General features: G+C 39.5%; 1 protein-coding gene across 1 annotated transcript in view; it reads left to right on the top strand.

The window, feature by feature from the left end:
- The window catches only part of IMPG1 (interphotoreceptor matrix proteoglycan 1), a 1759499-nt gene that overhangs the window by 656038 nt on the left and 1080295 nt on the right, over window positions 1–23166 (top strand). The window contains exon 5 of the mRNA XM_078648092.1: window positions 16039–16112. Within this exon, the coding sequence (XP_078504218.1) occupies window positions 16039–16112 (74 nt within the window). The remainder of the gene's footprint in view (window positions 1–16038; window positions 16113–23166) is intronic.

Below are 23166 nucleotides of genomic sequence, written 5' to 3'. Positions count from 1 at the left end.
GGACCGTCATGATATATAATTGCTGCAGTTACAAAAGTCCTTCCTGATATTGACAACTGCGAAGCTACAAATTTTTTTATTAAAGTTGTCAATTTTGTTCCATCAGGCCTACATCGTTGGAACATTAAAATGACATACTGGCCATATGTCCGTATAAATAATGTTGACATCATTTCAGATTTACATTGGCTACACTCCATGTTGTGATCAGCTGCTTTTACTAGCTTATTAAAGGAGACTGATTTACTGTCTGGCAAAGTTAAATATATAAATCTTTCTGAGTCTACACTAGTAGTACTTGATACCCTACAGTTCTCGCAGTCATGCTGCCATTGATAAGAAAGCCCAAACAGGTGATCTACATCTACACCTTCAGCATGCAATACATCAAGCATATACATTAAAAACTCCTGACAATCTTGCTGAATATTTTGAGAGAATTGTGTTTGACCTGAACATCTGTCTAACAGATTTCGAATTTCAGACACACTTTCTATTTTTGTTTTATCAGTGCTACATTTCTCTAACACAGAATTTAACAAACTGCAAAATCTTTGATCAGAATTGACCACAATCTCTTCTTTTACATTTTCTAGAGAAAACAAAACATTAACCACTACATTAGCATAGCAGTTGACACCAGAACTGTTTTCAAATTGAAAACCAACAACATCTTCAACAGAATCCTTTTTGTTTCTGCTTATAATTTCAGGTTCATCGACTTTTCGTCTTTTTGCTACAACCTCCATAGTATTGGTGACATTTCTTCGTTTCCGGCCTACCACACGTTTCTCAAACAAAGGATATTGAGGCAAATGTGGCGCATACTCTCTTCTTAACCTATTGTATTCCTTAACACAATCTAGATCCGCACAAATGTTTGTGACATCACACTCAATCAAGTACAATCCCGATAAAGTTCTAACTCGTGACAATGCCACATATGCCATACCCTCCTTGAACACAGAACTGCCAATATTCACCAATGCACTGTCTACACTTAAACCTTGCGATTTATGGATTGTCACCGCATATGCCAAGCAAACAGGAAACTGTTTACGGCGAACATATAAGTCTTTTACAAGCAAAAACCTAGCAGAGCAACGACCAATTAGCTGTACTTCCTCAATGCCATCAAATTTAATTTTTAAAAATTCAATTCCATCTCTATTTCTGTATTTCACAAAATCAACAACATTACCCATTGATCCATTTACCAGACCTCTTTCAACATGTAAATTCCTTCTTAAAATTATACGGCAATTTAAGCACACATTCAGGGTCTTTTCAAAACCTGCAGTTTTAGATATAGTCTTCTCTAATGAATCCAATTTTGTTTTCAAATTCTCAGACAAAATAATTGTAGATCCCATATGCTCTACTCTGTCAATAGCTTCCAGTTTCACAATCTCTTGGTTTTCTAAATGCAACATTTTGTTGTTGAAGATGGCACATTCTGCAAGAGTTGGCATCAAACATATTCCAGATTTCTTCTCAGTAATTTTCTGAAAAATATTCTCAGGCACAACGGCTCGTTCTGGATATAAATTTGACAGTAATCGTGCATGTAAAGCTTCTTTCCCATGCTCGGTCACTTTTCCAATTCTAACATCTTGTAGAATATTCTTGTAAACTTCATCCTTCGCCTGACGCATATTTTCATGCAGTTCAGCATAATTGAAGTTTAACCATATATTGACGTTGCCAATGCTCCCTAGGCACTTCCTGGTATCTTCATGCGTGAGCATTTTGAACACAGGTTGTCCTTTCACTGGTGTCAGCTGCAGAAGATCTCCAAAAACAATGATGTGTTTGCCACCAAATAACACATCATACTCTGTTTTAAGAACTTCTTGCATTCTCAAATGCACAAAGGCAAGCATGACATTGGAAACCATGCTTACTTCGTCAATGATAAGAAGTTTCATTTTCCTCAAGACTCTTGAAACTTCACAACAAGCATCTCCAGATAACTTGTGGTATTGTAATTTGTTATCATGCTCCACTGGCAGCATCAGTAGACGATGCAAAGTAATACCTTTAATGTTATGTGCTGCCAGTCCAGTTGGAGCGGTGACAACACAAGACAGCGATGACTCAGTCCTTTCCTTCAAATAACATGAGATTGCTTTAATGAGGAAACTCTTTCCAGTTCCCGCTTCTCCACTCACGTACAGTCGGACAGGCTTCAACGACGTACATGAGCACTCTTTCTTCTCATGACTTAATCCGTGATCAATTTGCTTGGTAACTTCGTCATATATTTTCCTCTGCTCAACATTGAGTTGTCTTTCCAAGTCTACTAAGTTAACCGCATCCTCCTGAGCATGTGCCATGGCTCTTTCCACTTCATTCATGGCAGTGGCAGCTTCATTTTCAATAACAGGGCCTCCTAGTGGATCCTGACTCAATGAAACAGAACTCTGACTGTCCTGAGAACTGTCTCTGGCAATCTCGGCTGCAATCGTTGCTTCCTGCTCGATTTCCGCATTCAACATTTCTACATATTTGGGAAAAGCAGGACATTCTATGGTCTCCTTGGCGGCAGTGAAAGAGTCTTCGTAACAGAGGAAATCTCCAAGCAGTTCCTCTTCTGCACGCCAAGGCTTGAAAAGTTGCAAAAGTGCTAAATAGAAAAACTCCTTTTTTTCAGGAGATTCGCCACTCAATTTTCGATGGTTTACCAAGTGGCATTTTCTTTGCTTTACCAGACATCCCTCACTTCCAATTACAGCATACACTCCTTTATCAATATCTTCTTTGATGTTCCTCTTGAATATATAATTTTGTAGAACCTCATACAGACAAACATTCTCGAGGTGACTGCTTCGATTTGGATAATACGTATCCAACATGTTGGTCTTCAAAATGTCGGTACTGTTTGGCTCCTTTTCCGCCAAATACTCAATTTCCCGCACAGGTTTCAGAACTCGATTACGCGTTGCAGCAAGACCAAGACTCGCCCAATCGATACTCCTAGATTTGGCATAGAGACTTGCTGAAGACAAGCGGTCAAAACATTCGTAAGCTCCGATTTCTCGATGCGACAACATCTTCAGACTGAAACTGTACAACTTCTTACTGAGGCTCTTTTCATGGGAAATGTCCTCCCACATATCCTTCAATTCTGTCTTTTCTTTTTTGGTGATGTAAGATGTCACATACCGAGCCACAGCCATACAGTTATCAGCCACAAACTGTATATCCATGTTAGCATTCCACATGGACAAAATCACTGGGTTGTAGTCGTTGATGTACTTGGACTCTTCGTTCCTCTTCAAATTGTATGTGTTTTTAGGTGATTTCTTCATCACATTATGTCGCAGCGAAGACATCAAACTGTTTACTCTTCCTTTAGAAATCACCGGTCGTGGAAAGCCAAAACGACATTTGGTGTAGAACTTGTCCTTGTTTCTGAATTTACGACGACAGTACTTTCCACAACGATGGCTTTGGAAACGTAGAACTTTTTCTCTTAGGCTTTTCTTCTCCTTTGCGTTAGGAACAGCACACGTAGAATACTGTTGTATGAAACTCATCACTGAGTCTTCTGGATCTGTTCCAAATTTAGGTGCATCCTTGATCCACAGCAGCATATGTATATGAGGAGCACCTCTTGCTTGGTACTCCTTTCTCCAGAAGAAATCCAACACCTCTCCAAGAGGTGGATTCTTCTTATTCATGATGAAAGACATCATAGCTTCAAATCTATGATTGAAGTACATGCATACATTGACTGGATCCAAAGAGCACAGTTCTCCAGGTGTCTTGAGTTCGATGTTTTCGATGTTTCCATTTGCCTCTCGTAGAAATTCAAGTAAGTCTTCCCAGCCATACTCGGCACAGCTCAGAGTGAGAAACCATGTGGGAGTTCCTAAGTTCCTCAGCATACATTTTAAATCACCATGACGACGGTACCAGTACTCATTAGTACCATGCTGACACGCCATGAGATTAATCAGGTGAGAATCCAAAATACTGTCTTGGACATTGACTTTATCCATAAAGTCACTTGCCGAGATGTTTTGCATCTGTGTACCACTTTTCAAGATGTGGTTCACTGCATATGACAGTCCAGACAGATCGCTTTCAAACAGGAGATGAAACAAATAGGGAATGCATTGTCGAAACCTAGCATCTTCTGCATACAATCGTAAAGTCCGGTATTCAGAAGCAGGAATTTGATGAGGTCGCTCATCATATCTTCCTCCTTGACCTGTTGGAAATAGCTGTGGGAAACACCGAGCTTCCAAACTTTCCTCCCAGACACTAATGGGACTCCCTTTGACTTGTTTCATTTCAAACAACTCAATAGCATTCCCCATGACTTCCTTGGAATGCAAAGGATGAACACTATAATGTTCATATATTTCTTCACTTTTAGAGGGTTCTACTTTCTCAATTTGACCAGCACACAAATCGCTATCCTCTTCCTCACTTACTTCCTCTTCTGCAACATATACATTCTTATAGTACTTATTTTTTTTTTTCAAATACAATGTTGCCTTTTTGACTTTCCTAACATCCACTAAATCTTGCCATATTTTCTTATTCTTTGTCGGAACCCCATTAACTAAGATAACCAGAGGTTCCTCTTCCACTTTTTCTACTCCAATTGTGTTAATGTTTTTCTTCAAATCTAGAGGCAAATAAACAACTCTTCCCTTTAATCCTCTCTGTAAATCTGATGGAGGCAATTTCCCTGTCTTTGGCTCCATTCTTACAATAGCCTGAAAGGGATGGATACTTTGAATCAAAATAGATTCATAAGTATTTAAATCCTTCAATTCAGAAGGAATCTCAACCAATTCCAGATTATTATGAACCGCTCTAGCAGGCATCTGGTTTTGATTTAATTTATTACAACAATAAGTACACACACGTTGATCCAATCCCAAATCAAAACAATTTTCTACCATCAAGTATGTAGCGAAATCCTTCCATTCACTATTATTTTCCCTTTCACTTTTTGCATATAAATCCACTAAATTAGTCTGATTCTTATAATAAGTGCGTCGACAACACACACAAGTGAAACTAGGCCTCTCACTTGATTTCACCTGAAACGTGGCAATTTCCTTCTGAAAATTATCGGTACTGGAAACCTGTACACTATCTTCCACATTACCCTCTTCTTCTGGGTCAATTTCAACATTCTCCTCTTTACTTCCAAAGTAACAAAACTCAATTTCTTCACACATATTCTTCACATCTATTTCAGAACCATGCAAAAGAGCAGCGCATAATTGTTTAAGCATAACTGCTGGACTCTTAGCATAATACAACATTCTAACTAATTTCCTCACTTTATTATGATGCACTGCTAGCATCCTGAAATGATGAAAAACACTCTGGCATACTCTCCTGGAAAGACAAGCCAGTGAATGACCATGCAAACCTGTCACTTCTCTCACTCTGCAAGGGTCTAATTCTTGCAACAACTTCATTTTCTGCTTCAAACTTTTCTTATTAAATGTCCGTACAAAATCACAAAGCAAATTGATAGAATCCTGTCGCACACTGCAAATACTACTACACTTCCAGGTGTACACAGGTCCCTTAGGACGTCTTCCTAAAACCTCATTACCTAACACATCCTCTGCCTCTGTTGTCACAAGTTTTTCTTTTTCAACTGGACAACCATCTTTCACCTCATAAGCTCGACCGCTGGTGTCAACTGCATGCACCAAATCATTATCCTGGAAATAACTCTCCTCATTGAAAAATGCCTCACAACTTGAACTATGCATCCATTCTCCGGAAAAAACTTCACAAAAATTACTACGATTAACTGTTCTCTTCCAACTACTATTTCTTTTGAAATCATAAATTGCCTTGTTTAGCTTCCTAATTCTATTGATTATCAAAATAAATAACTTTCGTTTAATTTCAAACGCCTGATCAATAACTTTCTCAACTTTTTTTTTTCTCTTATAAAAAACCACTTTCTGTTGACCTTTCTTAATATTGTTTAGCAAATTGCCAATTATCCTGTTGCGGAACATTCGTTTACGAATGTCCCTAAACTGTTGTTTCCTTCTTCTATCATGCACAGAGTTATCTCTTGCTCTAGCAGTAACATTTTTGATTGGCCTTTCCTTTCCGTTTAAATTGCTTCTCTTTTTCTGGACAAAAACATTTTCTGTAGTCCTACTTTTTTTTCTAGAAATGTTTCTTATGAATGTTTTCGTGGTCTTACCCGGTGCTTTCTTGGTGACTTGACGATTTTTTATTGTAGAGGACTGCTGCATTATTTCATGGACCTGCTGTCTTTGACGTTTTGCAGCCTTTTTAATTCTATCTTTGGTTGGCATTCTCAAATTTTGAAATGATCTGCAGTTGAATCTGTGGTAAAATATAATAAAAAATGTTATTAACCACTATTACCAAACAGTAAATCAATAACAGTCATCAAAAACTTAACACACTACTTGACATTTTTACATAGAATATTTTTTAGTGCTTTGGCAAATTTAGAATACACAAATAGCAGAAAAGAAATGGAATTCTTCTTTATTTTACCTGTGCTGTTTTTTATGTGAATCTGATCTAATTTAATGAGCATATTTTAATATTTTATTGAAGACACTACACATAACCTGTTTTTGAAGGTGTGTTTAATTTTAAATGAAACCGTTTACATTTTTACTTTTAATTTCTTCTAACTTTTAAAAATAAATGTTTATAGTTCCATAGGCTCAAGCAGGTCAGCTTCCCAACCTATGTCATACAATTCTGACAAATCAGCATCCTCATCATAGTCTTCTTCATCCTCAGGATTTAAATCATCTAAGGGATCCACTTCCACTGACGTTTCAATCACAAGTTCAACGATAAGATCAAGATCAACTGATTCCTCATTATCACTCATGCTTGATGTTGTTGTTATCTTTAAAAAAAGAGAACAACAATGAGATGTTGCAGAGTAAGGCACAAATGTCAGAGACTATAATAGTAAAATTGTTTAACAAGAGTAACATTTTGCAGCTATTATTTAGCCATGTCCACCGACTCTTTTTACCCTGCTCATACTTAAATGTAAAGGGGCAGATTTATGTTAACTGGCGCATCCCCGGGGATGCACCAGTTAACGTGCACCGCTGCTCTGCCACCCATGGTGTGCCGCATTTACAATGTGGAGCACCATTGAGTAAAAACAGCACAGATGCGTCATGCATCTGTGCCGCAAAAGCAGCACATTGCACGAATCACGTCGTAAACACGACATGTCTACTGCAATGCACAGGAGGAAGCCACACATTGCATGGTGCTTCACTCCTTATGCCTGTTTCAAACAGGCGTAAGGATTTGATTCAGCAATGCTATAAATCTGACTCAGTGAAATCTTCTAAATTTCACTGTGTTAGTTTTACAGGGCTTTCATGCAAATGAATGCCCACCCTGCAACAAAACACCTATATGAAACCTGACGCAACTTTCCTGTGGCACAGGACTTTACAGCATAACACATCTGCCTAGATGCTTCAAGTTGTAAATATGTCACCACATAGCAAATCTTTTGCACCGCCGCTGCGTCACAACAGTGACGCACAGTGACGCAAAAGAGGCATACACCTATCATAATCTGTCCCTAACATTTTAAATGATTGATTCAGGATGAAGATAAGGTGTGGCCTATCCAGAGGTTTGTTTAAGGTGAGGCCTACTCAGGGTTGCAGATGAAATTTACGCTTGTTGAAGAGTACAGAGGAGATAATACATGTGAAGGCCTACCATTGAAGTAAGTTATGTCCACTTCACTCTTCAAGAAAGGCCAGACCTCTTCTGTGTCTGTGGACAGACCTAAACCTCATCTACACAATGTCATTTGTAAACTTAGGAAACACATGTGATGTAATTGAAAAATATGTAGTTTCTTTTCCTCATTTCACAATCACATCACCTGTGTTTCCTTTGCTTAGGTATCTCATAGTGCAGATGGACTCTAGCATATCAAAGACTACACATAAGTTGAGCAGTGTATACAACAATTTTCACATTTACAGAAGATTCAGCTTCTTATCTTGTTGGAGATGAAATGAGGCCTGTCTTGCAACATGGTGCATGTTTGGATCACTGCTGCATCAATTTCATGTGGCACGGGACTTTACAGCATGACACATCTGCCTAGATGCATCAAGTTGTAAATATGTCACCACATAGGAAATCTTTTGCACCACCGCTGCGTCACAAAAGTGACGCACAGCGGCGCAAAAGAGTCACACACCTATCATAAATCTGTCCCTAACATTTTAAATGATTGATTCAGGATGACGATAAGGTGTGGCCTATCCAGAGGTTTGTTTGAGGTGAGGCCTACTCAGGGTTGCAGATGAGATTTACACTTGTTGAAGAGTACAGAGGAGATAATACATGTGAAGACCTACCAATGAAGTAAGTCATATCCACTTCACTCTTGAACAAAGGCCATACCTCTTCTGTGTCCGTGGACAGACCTAAACCTCATCTGCACAATGTCATTTGTAAATTTTGGAAACACAGGTGATGTAATTGAAAAATATGGAGTTTCTTTTCCTCATTTCACAATCACATTACCTGTGTTTCCTTTGCTTAGGTATCTCATAGTGCAGATGGACTCTAGCATATCAAAGAGTACACATAAGTTGAGCACTGTATACAACAATTTTGACATTTACAGAAGATTCAGCATCTTATCTTGTTGGAAATGAAATGAGGCCTGTCTTGCAACATGGTGCATCTTTTGCATCACTGCTGCATCGGTTTCATGTTGCACGGTATTTTACAGCATGACACATCTGCCTAGATGCATCAAGTTGTAAATATGTCACCACATAGGAAATCTTTTGCACCACCGCTGCGTCACAAAAGTGACGCACAGTGGCGCAAAAGAGTCACACACCTATCATAAATCTGTCCCTAACATTTTAAATGATTGATTCAGGATGACGATAAGGTGTGACCTATCGAGAGGTTTGTTTGAGGTGAGGCCTACTCAGGGTTGCAGATGAGATTTACACTTGTTGAAGAGTATAGAGCAGATAATACATGTGCAGGCCTACCAATGAAGTAAGTCATATCCACTTCACTCTTGAACAAAGGCCAGACCTCTTCTGTGTCCGTGGACAGACCTAAACCTCATCTGCACAATGTCATTCGGAAACTTAGGAAACACAGGTGATGTAATTGAAAAATATGGAGTTTCTTTTCCTCATTTCACAATCACATCACCTGTGTTTCCTTTGCTTAGGTATCTCATAGTGCAGATGGACTCTAGCATATCAAAGAGTACACAGAAGTTGAGCAGTGTATACAACAATTTTGACATTTACAAAACATTCAGCTTCTTATCTTGTTGGAGATGAAATGAGGCCTGTCTTGCAACATGGTGCATATTTTGCATCACTGCTGCATCGGTTTCATGTGGCACGGGACTTTACAGCATGACACATCTGCCTAGATGCATCAAGTTGTAAATATGTCACCACATAGGAAATCTTTTGCACCACCGCTGCGTCACAAAAGTGACGCACAGCGGCGAAAAAGAGTCACACACCTATCATAAATCTGTCCCTAACATTTTAAATGATTGATTCAGGATGATGATAAGGTGTGGCCTATCCAGAGGTTTGTTTGAGGTGAGGCCTACTCAGGGTTGCAGATGAAATTTACGCTTGTTGAAGAGTACAGAGGAGATAGTACATGTGAAGGCCTACCAATGAAGTAACTCATATCCACTTCACTCTTGAACAAAGGCCAGACCTTTTCTGTGTCCGTGGACAGACCTAAACCTCATTTGCACAATCTCATTCGGAAACTTAGGAAACACAGGTGATGTAATTGAAAAATGTGGAGTTTCTTTTCCTCATTTCACAATCACATCACCTATGTTTCCTTTGCTTAGGTATCTCATAGTGCAGATGGAGTCTAGCATATCAAAGACTACGCAGAAGGTTAGAACTGTATGGAACATGGCTATGTAAGTCAAATAATCAAAATCTAAATTTGCCAAGCACACATGGGGGCGTATTTGCAAGGACCTTGCACCACAGGGAAAGGTCTTAAATTAAAATGGGAAAAATAACATCAGAGAAACTCAAAGGCCTTATAAATATGCCCCGAGCAACCTATCAAGCTCTAGCAGTACATATCAAGAAACCTAATTCTTTTTATAAATCGTTTTTAAACACATCATCTAAATTAATTATATACCTACATTCAAGGGGAAATGACTTAAAAAGGCCTAAGACATATGAAAGCGTTTTTTTTAAGGCCCTTGCAACATTTTTGGGTCATTTTTGACATGGCTATGTTAGTCAAAGAATTAAAATCTAAATTTGCCAAGCACAGATGTGGGCATATTTACAAGGACCTTGCACCAAAGGGAAAGGTCTTAAATTAAAATGGGAAAAATAACATCAGAGAGACTCAAAGGCCTTATAAATATGCCCCAAGCAACCTATGAAGCTCTAGCAGTACATATCAAGAAACCTAATTGTTTTAAAAAATCGTTTTTAAACACATCATCTAAATGAATTATATATCTACATTCAAGGAGAAATGACTTAAAATGGCCTAAGACACATGAAATCGTTTTTTTTAAGGCCCTCGCAACATTTTTGTGTCACTTTTAACATGGCTATGTTAGTCAAAGAATTAAAATCTAAATTTGCCAAGCACATATGTGGGCATATTTACAAGGACCTTGCACCAAAGGGAAAGGTCTTAAATTAAAATGGAAAAAATAACATCAGAGAGACTCAAAGGCCTTATAAATATGCCCCAAGCAACCTATGAAGCTCTAGCAGTACATATCAAGAAACCTAATTGTTTTAAAAAATCGTTTTTAAACACATCATCTAAATGAATTATATATCTACATTCAAGGAGAAATGACTTAAAATGGCCTAAGACACATGAAATCGTTTTTTTTAAGGCCCTTGCAACATTTTTTGTCACTTTTAACATGGCTATGTAACACAAAGAAACAAAATCTATTTGTAAAACACTTGACACCAAGCAACATTTTAAATACACAACTTTCTTCATAATTTCTCCCAAAACCATACTATTCTCTATCTAAATTAAATGAATCTTTTCTCACCTTAGCAAATACTTTATGAGTTTCAAAACAGTCTCAGAAACACACCAAATTGTCTTTAGCAGAGCAAAAGGTATGCACTCCAGAGTCTGCAGCTATGAAAAGCACAGAAATGCTGTAACTCATCACACATATCTCTCATGTCACCCAATCAAAACTCTTCCCTCACTTTTTTCAAATCAACACCCTTCCCCCCTCTGGCCTTTCTGCCTTTTTTGCATAGCAACCACCTCCTGAAAGACCTCTGATGTTTGCAAGTTCACACAACAATGTTTCAATTGAACTCTGAACTCTCAGTGCACCTGCGTATCCAGTGCAATCTTTCATTAAATGATTTTTTCTTGACCATTCAAATTACATCTTTCAAAGAACACATCCATGCACCCTAACTTTCTGTTTTCAGCAATCAAAATCCACCAATCACTGCTACTGCTTCCTTAACACAGAAACTCCACAGTTTTTTTCATTTTAAACTCTTTTTTTTCCAACTGCCATTTCATTGCCACACTTCATCTGACTGCAGCAGAACCTTCTCTCACCATGTTTTCTGTCTGGATTGTTGGACATAGTTACATCTACTGGGCTCAAAGGTATGCTGAGAACAGAAATTTACCTAATCTCAATTTACAAGATGTGGAAATTAAGTGGTTTGGCCACAGAGGATTAAAATGTCACCATTTGATACCATTGGTAAAAACCTTTATGCATTTGCCTAAACCTGACCTGTTAATTGTGCACTGTGGAGGTAATGACTTGGGCACTTTGACTGGTGTAGGTCTGGAAATGCTTTTAAAGGACACCTTTGAGCAATTGATGGCACTTTTTCCTCAAACTGCCTTGGTATATTCAAATATATGCCAAAGACAGAAATGGAGGTGGTCGAACCAATTTTGTCCACAAATTGAGAAGTCGAGGAAGCATTTAAACAAATCTGTTTCAGCTTACATGAGAGACCATGGAATGGGCTCCATGTACAACAATAACTTGCGTTACTAAATGCAAGATATCTACAGAGGTGATGGAGTTCACTTCTCAGATGAGGGCAACAGAGTTTTCATTTTGAATTTAAGACTGTGCATTGGTACCTACTTATAAGTACCTAAATGTACCATAAACCCAAAAGCTCTTCTCAGAGCTACCCTACATCTGATCACTCACAATTATTATTTTACTCTAACTTTTTTCACAAATTTTCAACAAAGTACGCTCCCCGGAGCGCTACCCGGTACGCGAACCGGAAGCTAACCGCGCGAAATTAAAAAAAAAAAATGTTTTTTTTCTGCACATATGGGCCTCCTCAGCCACCCTCAGAAAACCTAGGGGGTCAAGATACGTCTACCGTGCCCCCTTCTACCCATTCTGAACATTATTTGCCCTCCATCTTGTATTTTAATTCGACCGAAACACAAAATGGTGGACTCCCGTAACGCTGCAGGTTCGCGTACCGGTGCGCTCACCGGGAAGCGCTCCATTAAAAAAGGTGGGAAAGTAATTTACAGAAGAAACCCTGGAGACACTTTCACCAAACATAGAATTGCTCATACTACATACCAATCCCTACCATTTTCACTAATTTGGTTGGAATTCCATTTAGTTATTTAGCCTGTAGACCTCTCTAAATACCCTGAGGTAAATTACTTCACAAAACACATCTGAAGTGTTGGAATTGACAACCAATTAAAATGTTACTTTCATTTTCTACTTTTTTTACCTTACATTTGATTAGTTATGTACCTGAATATATATAAAAAAAGAGAGAGAAACACAGCCATTTTGACTACTACTTCCTGGTGTACATTTCAATAGGATTTTCAGTAATTACTTCAACTTCTTTATAAAGGTAAGTTGTTATTTTAAAAACTGAAGTATATTGTGCACTTTAAGTTAATATGGTAAATTTTTTCTTATAGTTATATACTATCCCTCTGTAGTAGTTATACATTTAGATAGACTTCTCTGTTATAGTTATGGATGGAGTTAGGCTTGTCTTGTATAATTATGAATTTATTTACCTTAAATCACATACACTTTTTTATATTCCTACTTCCACTCTGATACTATACACTGCCCAAAGATAAATTCACTGTTAAAAACTGCCTATCTAAAATTAATCCCAACAGTGCCCTATCTCTACTAATATATTTTTTTTAATGCAAATTTCAGGCAAAATGGAAGGCGAACAGAAAATGTCATTTGAAATTGTCCTTCCAGAGACCAACGAAGAAATCATTGATCCAAATTACATTGATTTTATGGATGAAACTTGGGACGAAGAACTACTGCAATGTGTGCAATCAGTAGATGTCCTCCTTGAAAATGAGGACATTTTACACACTCAAACATTACAAGCTATGTTCAATGAAAATAACGACATTTCAGACAGTGAAATGTTAGACATTTTATTAAATTTTGAAACACAATCACAATAATAAATAATTGCTTAAAAAATAAAGAAATTAAACAAAAATCAACAAAACAAACAATCAATTAACATACAATATTTGAAAAGTCTATCATTCTTTTTTCCTTATAGTACGCTCCCCAGACCGCTTCCCGGTGCGCGTACCGGGCGCTCCCCACGCAAAAAAACCAAAATGATTTATTTATTTTTTTGCCCCGCGGGACCCTTTTAAAGCCTCCACATCAAACCTAGGGGGTCAAGGAGGATCTACTATGCCCCCTTATGGTCATTTCCCCCTTTGTTTTGGCCTCCTCTTGTCTCTCGATCCTACCGAGAGACAAGATGGCGGCCGCTCCGGACTGTTTAGAATGTTGACAGACACCGGAGAGCCAATCAGCTTCGCTTCGCGAAGTTCCGTTACGCGTCAAGTACGCGAACCGGAGCGCTGCCCGGAGCGCGCTTACAGATATATATCTTTTTTTGAACGTTAATTTCTCAAAATCCACTGCAGCACATATCTTGAGACCTAGCAAAGGCACATCAGGCTAACAGTCCCTACAATTTTGCCAAGTTTCGTGCAAATCCATTCAGCCGTTCGGGCTAAAAGTGAGGCCAACCGCCCTATGGAAATTAACATGGGAAAAACGCGTTTTGGGACCCCCCTTTTTTCTCGGCCCCCCCTTGACAAACCCCCCCATATTTTCAGTGGCTGCTCAGAAACAAAATGTTCCATTTTCCTGAAAATTTCAGCCAATTCCGTCCACAAACGCCAAAGTTATTAGACATAGAATTTTCAAAAATCCCATAGAGAAAAAATCCTAACTATATATACCTTCTGGCGACCGCCAGTAGGTAATATATAAATGAATCACCAAATGCTTGTTTAGGGGGCACACACAGCTCACCAAGCCTCCTGCATCTTTTCCGCTTTCACCCCTGTTCCAGATTCTTTAACTACCGACGCATTTCAAGGAAAACCTCTTCTTTGGGGCTTTGTAATGATGGGCAACACAGACTCGCTTCGCCTTTGCAAAAAATACTGCTTTTATTCATTCGCTTGCCCCCTAGTGGGCCCCACATATAACGTGTTGATTTTAAAGCCTCTCTCTCTTCCCTGCTATTACTCAGCAGACCCCGTCCCAGACTGCGCTTGGTTCAGAATGGGTCCATGAAAAATAAAATGGTCATGTATTACAGTTTTGTATTTCTTGGGGGGGTGGGGGGGGGGGCTTTTGGGGCATTTATATGGGCCGACGCTCCAATGGAGGAGTGGCCCTCGCTAGTTGATGCCTAGTTTAGCATAAACTGGGAAATCATGGTTCTGTGCTTCACAGCATTTTTTTTTATTGCAAAATGTTCATATTAATATGCAAATCAAAATGTAGCTCTGAAACCACCATATATTACCAAACAGGCCAAAGCCACGCTTCAACCATTTTTCCAATGCAGTGACATCGGTCATGTCATACAGGCCATAGTATTAAAAGAAAAACTGAGTGGGGATTTTATTGTGATAAGCCCTGCAATATCCTCCTTAACTCAAAGCAAACCTGTTCTCTCTGCAACAAAGCGTAGCAAGAATTACAATGTACATTGTTTGAGACTGATATGTGCTCTTTGTAAAGGACGCAGGCCAATTTGTTGCTATTCAAGCATTGACTCCGTTGGCTGAGTAGCGATCTATGAAAATACATAACTAAATACATATTTTGGGATGTCCAACTTGCAATAAAAGTGTAACTCACAAAAAAATACCTTAAACAAGACATCTCTCTGTATATGAACGAAGGCATTGAATCTCCTTACATAAAACGTATGTTTGTTAGTTATAGAATTCTAAAAGGCAGAGGCAGTGGAGTGTTTGACCTAAATGTTTTGAATCAAATGACATTGCAAATCGAAAATATAATTTTGCTTACTAGTTTTATTCTAGCAACTCTTGTTGTAATGATACAGCTATCTTTTGATTTCTCTTTATATAACATTGTATTTTTCGTTTGCAATAGAAGACGTCAATATTGAAACTACTGCTATGAAAAATTCGAGCTATGAAAAATTATGTGAAAATTAAGACTCTTGTAAAACAGTGTGTATACTAATATTTGCTGAAGGCGAAATCTGGAGAAACACCAAAACATCTTAGGGTGTTATTAGCATCCACCAGCATGCATATTCTGAAATGCCATCTGCTCGAAGTGTGTTACAAACCTCCAGTGCATTTCTGACTGATCCAGAACACAGTTATTTCGCCTAATAGATGTCGTCAATGTTTAAACCGTACTTATGATTTCAATAAAGCTGCTTCCCGGCAAATCTCAGCACATACAGCATCAAAAGGCCTCTATATTTAAGCTTGTATTTATTTATAAATTCACCAAATCGTCATAAACAAATACGTCCAAATATGTTGAAACTATATGGCTGTGCACACGAATAACAATTGCAATATTTTGTTTTCTTTTTAAAATACTTATATTTAAAAAAAAAATGAATGATTGTTTCTTCCTGTACCTACCAAGCTGGGTTTAATAACTAAAACTATTGCTTTGGTTTGCAGTAAGGATGTGGTGCCTACAGAGAAGGCTATTTCGGACACCGGAAATCCCGAAGAATACCCTACAGTATTTCTAGGTAAATTAAAGTCTTAAAGATGCAATGTTTAATTAATTTTGAGGATGAATGATTTTATGCTTGACGTGGTACATTTCATACCCCGAATGCGGTCGTTATAAACAAAGTCTGCAAAAAAAAATACTATTGCCCTTTTGTTTGTGTTTATCGTGGAGTCTGGGGAAGTACGTAGACATCAATAGTGGGTACATGGTGAACATGATAGAGCTTCTACTCAAACGGACGATGAGGCCAATTTGCAAAAAGGGATGTTGTCATAAAAGCACAAACGGCCAACGTAGCCTTGTAATTTACACAGTAGAGTATGTCTAATTCACAAAAGAGAATGGGTGTGCAATTGCATATGTAATTTACCACGCACACTAAAATTACGTATCTGCAGACATAGCCAAGAAGCGAACAAAGAAGACAAAGCAAAGAGTCTGCATTAACAAATGTGATAATTCTAATGCAATGTTTGCTTTTGTTTTTTTTTTAAACTAAATTAGTTGTTTTAATACCTGACCTAATGTTTTGTCTTAATACATGTTTTTTCATGCTGCGTTGTCGTGGAGACTTTCTAAACAATTCTGAGGGTTCTGCTGAAGAATGGAGTGTGGTGTGGACTGTAAACATGCACAGCCAGTAGCGTGTATAGTTGTAATCCTCTGTCAAGGAATCTCGGAGCTTCACTGAGATATAAATGAGAATTCCAAGTGATTGATTGATGACACTGCAGGGTTTGCTGAAACTGATTATGCTTCTTTGAGGTTGGTAGACATGCCCATTGACTGTCAGGTGTATGGAAGTTGCAGAAGCGAGTGTGGTTGGGTGCTATAATGCCCAGTTATTGATATATTTGGGCTGTGGTGTATGTTAGGAGTTCTGTCCTAATGTGTTCTGCTGTAGAATAGCATGTGATGTGTCCTAGTGGAGAGTGCATTTGTGAGCATGGTGATACACAACTATTTTTGTTATACCTTTTCTTTTGCCAGACATATGTTCACACGTGTATCCAACTTGAACTGTTTGATGTTATGTGTGCCACTGTGAGCACAGTGATACCCATCTTTATTGTAAACATGTGCTGTGTTTAGTATGTGTTCAAAGTTCTTGTTAGTCTGTGTTATTGGATTTTCTGTATGTGAGGTGTGATTAGGGATGCATGCTCTTATGATACCCAACCATATGGAATATTTGCACTGCATAGGATGTGCGTGCAATCTTCCGTCAGGTATATACTGTAGAATGACTATGACCTGTGATTAAAAATGTGTGCTTATGTGAGCATGGTAAGGACTATTTATGTTTTTGTGGTTCTGTGCAAACGTTTTGCCAGAAGTCTACTGTTTAATATTTTGTTTGTTGTATATGATTAGAGGTGTATTGTATGCATTAATATAATCAACCATGTGGAATATACGTGCTTTGTTGGATGTGTCTGCAATGTTTTGTTGAATTTGTACTGTTGGAAGTTTAGAACATGGCACGTGATCAGAGGAAAGTGCTGCTGTGAGCAATGTGGTACCATGAAAACTAGCAGTATTGCATTTGATAGCTGCACAGCGTTTCAATTGTACCGTTTTCAGATATGTGTGTTGTACGTGATCAAATATGTGTGCTGTTATAGGTCAGTAGGGTGGTAGGTAAGATTCTTTATTCAGTTAAAAAAAACATAAAAGATGCAATGTCATACAAGTTAAGCACATATGATGTCAAAAGGTAGAATAATAAACCCCTCACTTAGCATGATGATGTAATTGGTGAGCAAAGTCTATTGTCGTGTACTTCCTACCAATCCGTAGGATCTGTGCGTTTGTTGGACAACATAAACTTTGGGCAAGGCTCCTAGACTGATTCTGGGCACCCCTACTGGATATGTTGGCCTAGAGACCAGACTGCGAAAGTCTCACTGTAAGCCCCCCTAACCTTACCACGAAGCGAATGTTTTCAAGCCACCACTGAATATGACAACCCTGATCCCTCAGTGATCGTGTAAACGGATCAGAACCTTTCACCTAGTCACTCATGCTTTCTTGTGCTCAGAGAAATATACAGAATACACAGTGGGACGTTTTCAATATATTTATTGAATCAATGTTATTCTTGTATAGAATACATGTGCTGCGATAATGAGTAGACAGAAGCAGATGAAAGTGATTACAAGCACCAAAAGCGTAAACAGTAGATATAGTTCTTCAGTGGTGCTAAAACAGTTTATATATGCAGGCATATAAACAAGGCAGTAATCAGGCGTACTCCTACTAGGTGAAACCCTACTCCAAGTGTACAGTAAGTGTATGGCTGGAAATCAAATAATCCCGCAAGGGACGATCAAACCCAATTACCTGGTAGGAGAGAATGTTGGAGCCTGCCTTGGTCACAAACTGGCCAGCCGATCTGGGATCTCCGCCCACCCTGACAACTTTGGTATCTTACTGGACTCTTCACTTACAATGAATCACCAAATTAACACAGTTTACACAGCCTGCTTCCACACGCTCCATTTGCTCCGAATGACATTCAGATGGATCCCTACAGAATACAACACACTAGCAGACTCAACTAAGGCAACACACTCTATGGCAGCGTCACCCAGAAACAGTTCAAGAAACTTCTGAATGTGCAAAACGCCACCGCAGACTGGTCCTCCATTTTCCGCAGCAATATCACGCAACACCTACGACAACTCTACGGGCTCACAGTCAACAAGAGAGTCACTTTCAAGCTCTTTACTCACATCTACAAACCTCTACATGATGAAGGACCAGTGTATCTGAACCACCACCTCACATTTCACATACCTGCCAGACAACTCCGATCCTCACAACTCACCCTCGTCTCCATCCCCAGGATCCACAAGACCAGAAAAGAAGGAAGATCATTCTCCTACCTCACCACCAAGATCTGGAACACCCTACCCTCGCACCTCAGGCAATCAGCATCATTAACGAAATTCAGGAAGGGCATTAAGACCTAGCTCTTCGAATGAGCCTCCTCCCAGTTCAACCAGCAGGGCAATGTCTGTCAGTTTGCCCTGAACAGAACTACTAACTTCTGTTATAACACCAAGAAGGTACATTATATACACAACTTTATACACTGCAATACTAAACATGTAGTTTATTTTATAGTGTGCCAGTGCAATAGTATCTATATAGGTAGCACAATCAGACTGCTCAAAGAGCGTATTCAAGAGCACGTGAGAGCTAAACGGAATAACGATCCAAATTACCCACTAGCGGTACATTATAATGCCGAACATAAGTTGTCCGAGATAATCAACATGAAATTTCATGGCATTGCAGTCCTGAGAAATGACCCCCGGGGTGGTGACAAAACACTATTGTAGTGTAGTTCCTATCATCCCAATAGGCTCTGCGCATTGGAATAATACCTACAGCAGTAAAGGCCTAGACCAGACGTTAACTAGGTCTACTACTGTCGATACTAGACTTAAAGTTTTGGGTTTGCCAGCTTAGCTCAGAGTTCACTAGAAACTTTCTCGAATGTTCAAGGAGGACTTAACTTCCCTGATTAGACAAGAAGGGATTTAGTTTCTGACAACCATAGAACATGACAACTTTGCTCTCCCCTAATCAAGAGTATATCTCGAGAGTCGTGTGAACAAAAGGCAATTTATTTTACTCAGTCAGTACGTGCATTCTTAGTCTCATCAGATTGTAGAGAAAAGGAAGAGACGGGCGTGTTCAATAAAAAGGTGTTATTTATTGATCAGTCTCTTTTCTCATACAAGAGAAATGGATCGATATTATTGCAATACTTATAGTTAAGTAAAGTGCATACATTAAAAGCAATAGTATAAAATAATACTGTAAAAACATTGATATGGTTTCTAAGCCATAAGATGTTTAAAATGAATAAAATATATTACATACACATATACATTTGACTAAACGTACTCAACTGGTGTTTCTAAATACGCCCACCCCGTGTACCTGACCTAAGCCTAATACGTGGGCGGGAATAGAAAGTTACAGTTTAAGTAATAATAATGAAGTCGCGCCCTTGCAGCTAAAAAAAGCCACCACAAAAATCTCCAATCCCTGGTATGACGGGAGTCTCAATGACGATAGACGTGCCATGAGATTGGCAGAGCGCTCCTGGAGATCAGCCCCCTCTGCACTGAACCTAAAAAACCTGAAGAAAAAGAGAAATGCCTACTTCAGGAAAATAAAACGATCAAAATCAGACTTCTTCAGCCGTCAGCTAGACCAAGCCAAAAACCGTCCGAGAAAGCTGTTTGAGCTTATCCGTTCACAAACCAAAGAACAACCCCAACCTCTCAACACTATGTGCAATGCCCCTTCCTGCGAAGACTTTGCCTCTTTCTTTAACCAAAAAACGGATAACATAAAGAATGATCTCCTCATGGACGCAAGCCTCTATCCCAAACCCCACTACATAACACCCACTAAACCAAAAAACAATGCAACCTGGTCAACCTTTGTCACCTAAACGGAAGAAGAAATTGGCAAACTGCTCAGCACTCTGAAACCATCCAATCACCTCACGGACCCCCTTCCTGCTAATGCTGTAAAAGTCCTTACCCCGTCGCTCCTTCCACTCTGGACCAAAATCATTAACAGCTCACTTCAACAAGGGATCATTCCCGACTCCCTCAAAGTTGGACAAGTAACACCTTTGCTAAAGAAACCTACAGCCGACCCTTCTGACCTAAACAACTACCGTCCCATTACCAACATTCCGACTCTTGCCAAACTGCTGGAAAAATGCGCACAAATACAATTGACTAAACATATTAATCAATTTGATCTCCTCAACTCTCACCAATCAGGCTTCCGAGCCAATCACAGTACGGAAACTGCCATGATTCACATAATCGATGACGCCCTCCAAATACTAGATCATAACGATACCTGCCTCCTCATCCTACTTGATCTCTCCTCCGCATTTGACACCGTCAAACATGAGAACCTACTCGAACTATTACACACAAGAATGGGCCTATCTGGAACTGTGCTCAAATGGTTCACTTCTTTTCTGCATAACAGGTCGCAGAAATTCAAGAGCAACAACTTGATGTCCGCACCAAGACCTGTATCGCTAGGCGTACCACAAGGATCCTCCTTATCCCCAACTTTGTTCAACCTAGTTATGGAACCTCTCACCACCTTGCTGCAAGAATCCAATGTACATTTCCACATGTATGCTGATGACACCCAACTCTATCTCAAACTACAATCACCCAAAGACATCACGCTTTTGAACTCAACAATCAGAAGCACCCAATCTTGGCTGGCCGCTAATCATCTCAAACTCAATGCCCTTAAAACAGAGTTCCTCCTGATCGCACCTCCCGCGAAGATCACTACCGTGCAAATGTGGCTTAAAGACCTAACGGCACTCAATGTCCAACCCACCATCGTGGACTCAGCGAAATCCTTGGGCATAACACTTGACACCAATCTCAGCATGCAGGAACACATCAACAAAGCAACTAAGGGAGCAAACTACCAAATCAACACCCTCAGGAAACTTAAACCTTTCCTTCCAGCCAAAGACTTCCAAACTGCGGTACAATCACTAGTCATACCTCGAATAGAATATGGCAGCACCGCCCTCTGCGGTCTCCCCCTAGCTACTACGGCACCCATAAGAGCCTCTCTAAACGCCGCAGCGAGACTCATCACTGGATCAAAAAAACACTCGCACATTTCCCCCGACTTCAAATCCCTGAACTGGCTGCCGTTTGAAGCCAGAATACACCTGAAAATCGCTTGTTTGACCCACAAGGCTGTACACCTGAGCTCACCTAGATACCTCGCTCAGAAGCTGACGATTTCTGGAGGCTCCAGGAACACTAGAGGCACAAACAATCTTTTGCTAAAGCCTAAAAAATTCCGCAAGGAAAAAACCTATAAACGCTCCTTCTCAGGAATGGCCCCCAGGATTTGGAACTCGCTCCCCCCTGAAACTAGGCTCATCACCTCTACCATACTGTTCAAGAGAGAAGTAAAAGCAATCCTCATGGCTAAATACACTTGAACGACTATTGGGGAAAACTACAAAGACTCGATACTCATCTGTACTACTTGTTCGAACCCTTGTATTTTATGTTGACTCTGAAATTGATTTACTTGATTGTTTTATGATATCACCTCGATGTACTCCTAACATGATTGATGTATCTGCGTATACATGCTCCCCTCCTCTGTAAAGCGCTCTGATATCTGCGAAGATCTTGTTCGCGCTATATAAAACTTTCAAAATAAATAAAATAAATAAATAAGTTAAGTTTGTTTTTGCCAAGTGAATAACTAAAGAATTCTCTGTGAGGGGTTATTCAGTTCTGTACCTGGAATCTAGGTTGAATGAGGGATGGTATCTCTCGTCTCTGGTCTCGATATTCCAGGCTGCCTGCGAGGGCTACCTAGAAACGCCGGTGCTGGATTTCTCGGCAGGAGAAAGCAGCTTCTCTCAGCGCGTCAGGAAGGCGGGGCTGCGCCAGCGGGGTCTGCTCTGCTCTTTGCTTCGGCAAGTATGGCTGCTCCGTCTCGTCACCACGCGTGTGTTTGCATAGGGCAATATCGGTAATATTTATACCTTTAAGGTGCCGAGATTGACGTAAGGATGGACATAGATACGTCAATAAGGATGTCATACGACTTGCTCGTTAGCACATTCTTTTACTGAAGTTCTCGGTGAAATCAAAACAATGGCCGCAGGGTTTTGCCCAGGTTGTCATAGGTTTGATTTGTTATGAGAACTCCGTATGCCTTATCAGGGGCTGGAGGAATATCGCTTGTCTAATTAGATCGCAAGCGTTATGACCTAATCAGATAACACGTTCCTGTGCCGTAGTGTGACTGCGTCAGATAACGGTATCTGCATCATGGGGGTTTTCTGCCTCATGGGCTGACTGCTAGTTAACTTGTTGGTTTGTTTAACCAGAATAGGGTCAGGAATAGGGGGATCGATTCAGAACCTATAGGAATACATCACACCCACTCCACGCTAACTATGGTCATATTTACTAATCTATGCATAGTATAACATAGTACAACATACTATAGAGTATAGTGTATACCTT

Source organism: Lissotriton helveticus, chromosome 6 (genome assembly GCF_964261635.1).
Source record: "Lissotriton helveticus chromosome 6, aLisHel1.1, whole genome shotgun sequence".
Taxonomy (NCBI): Eukaryota; Metazoa; Chordata; class Amphibia; order Caudata; family Salamandridae; genus Lissotriton; species Lissotriton helveticus.
Note: the sequence above shows the minus strand (reverse complement) of the source record. Positions and strands in the feature narration are given on the sequence as shown.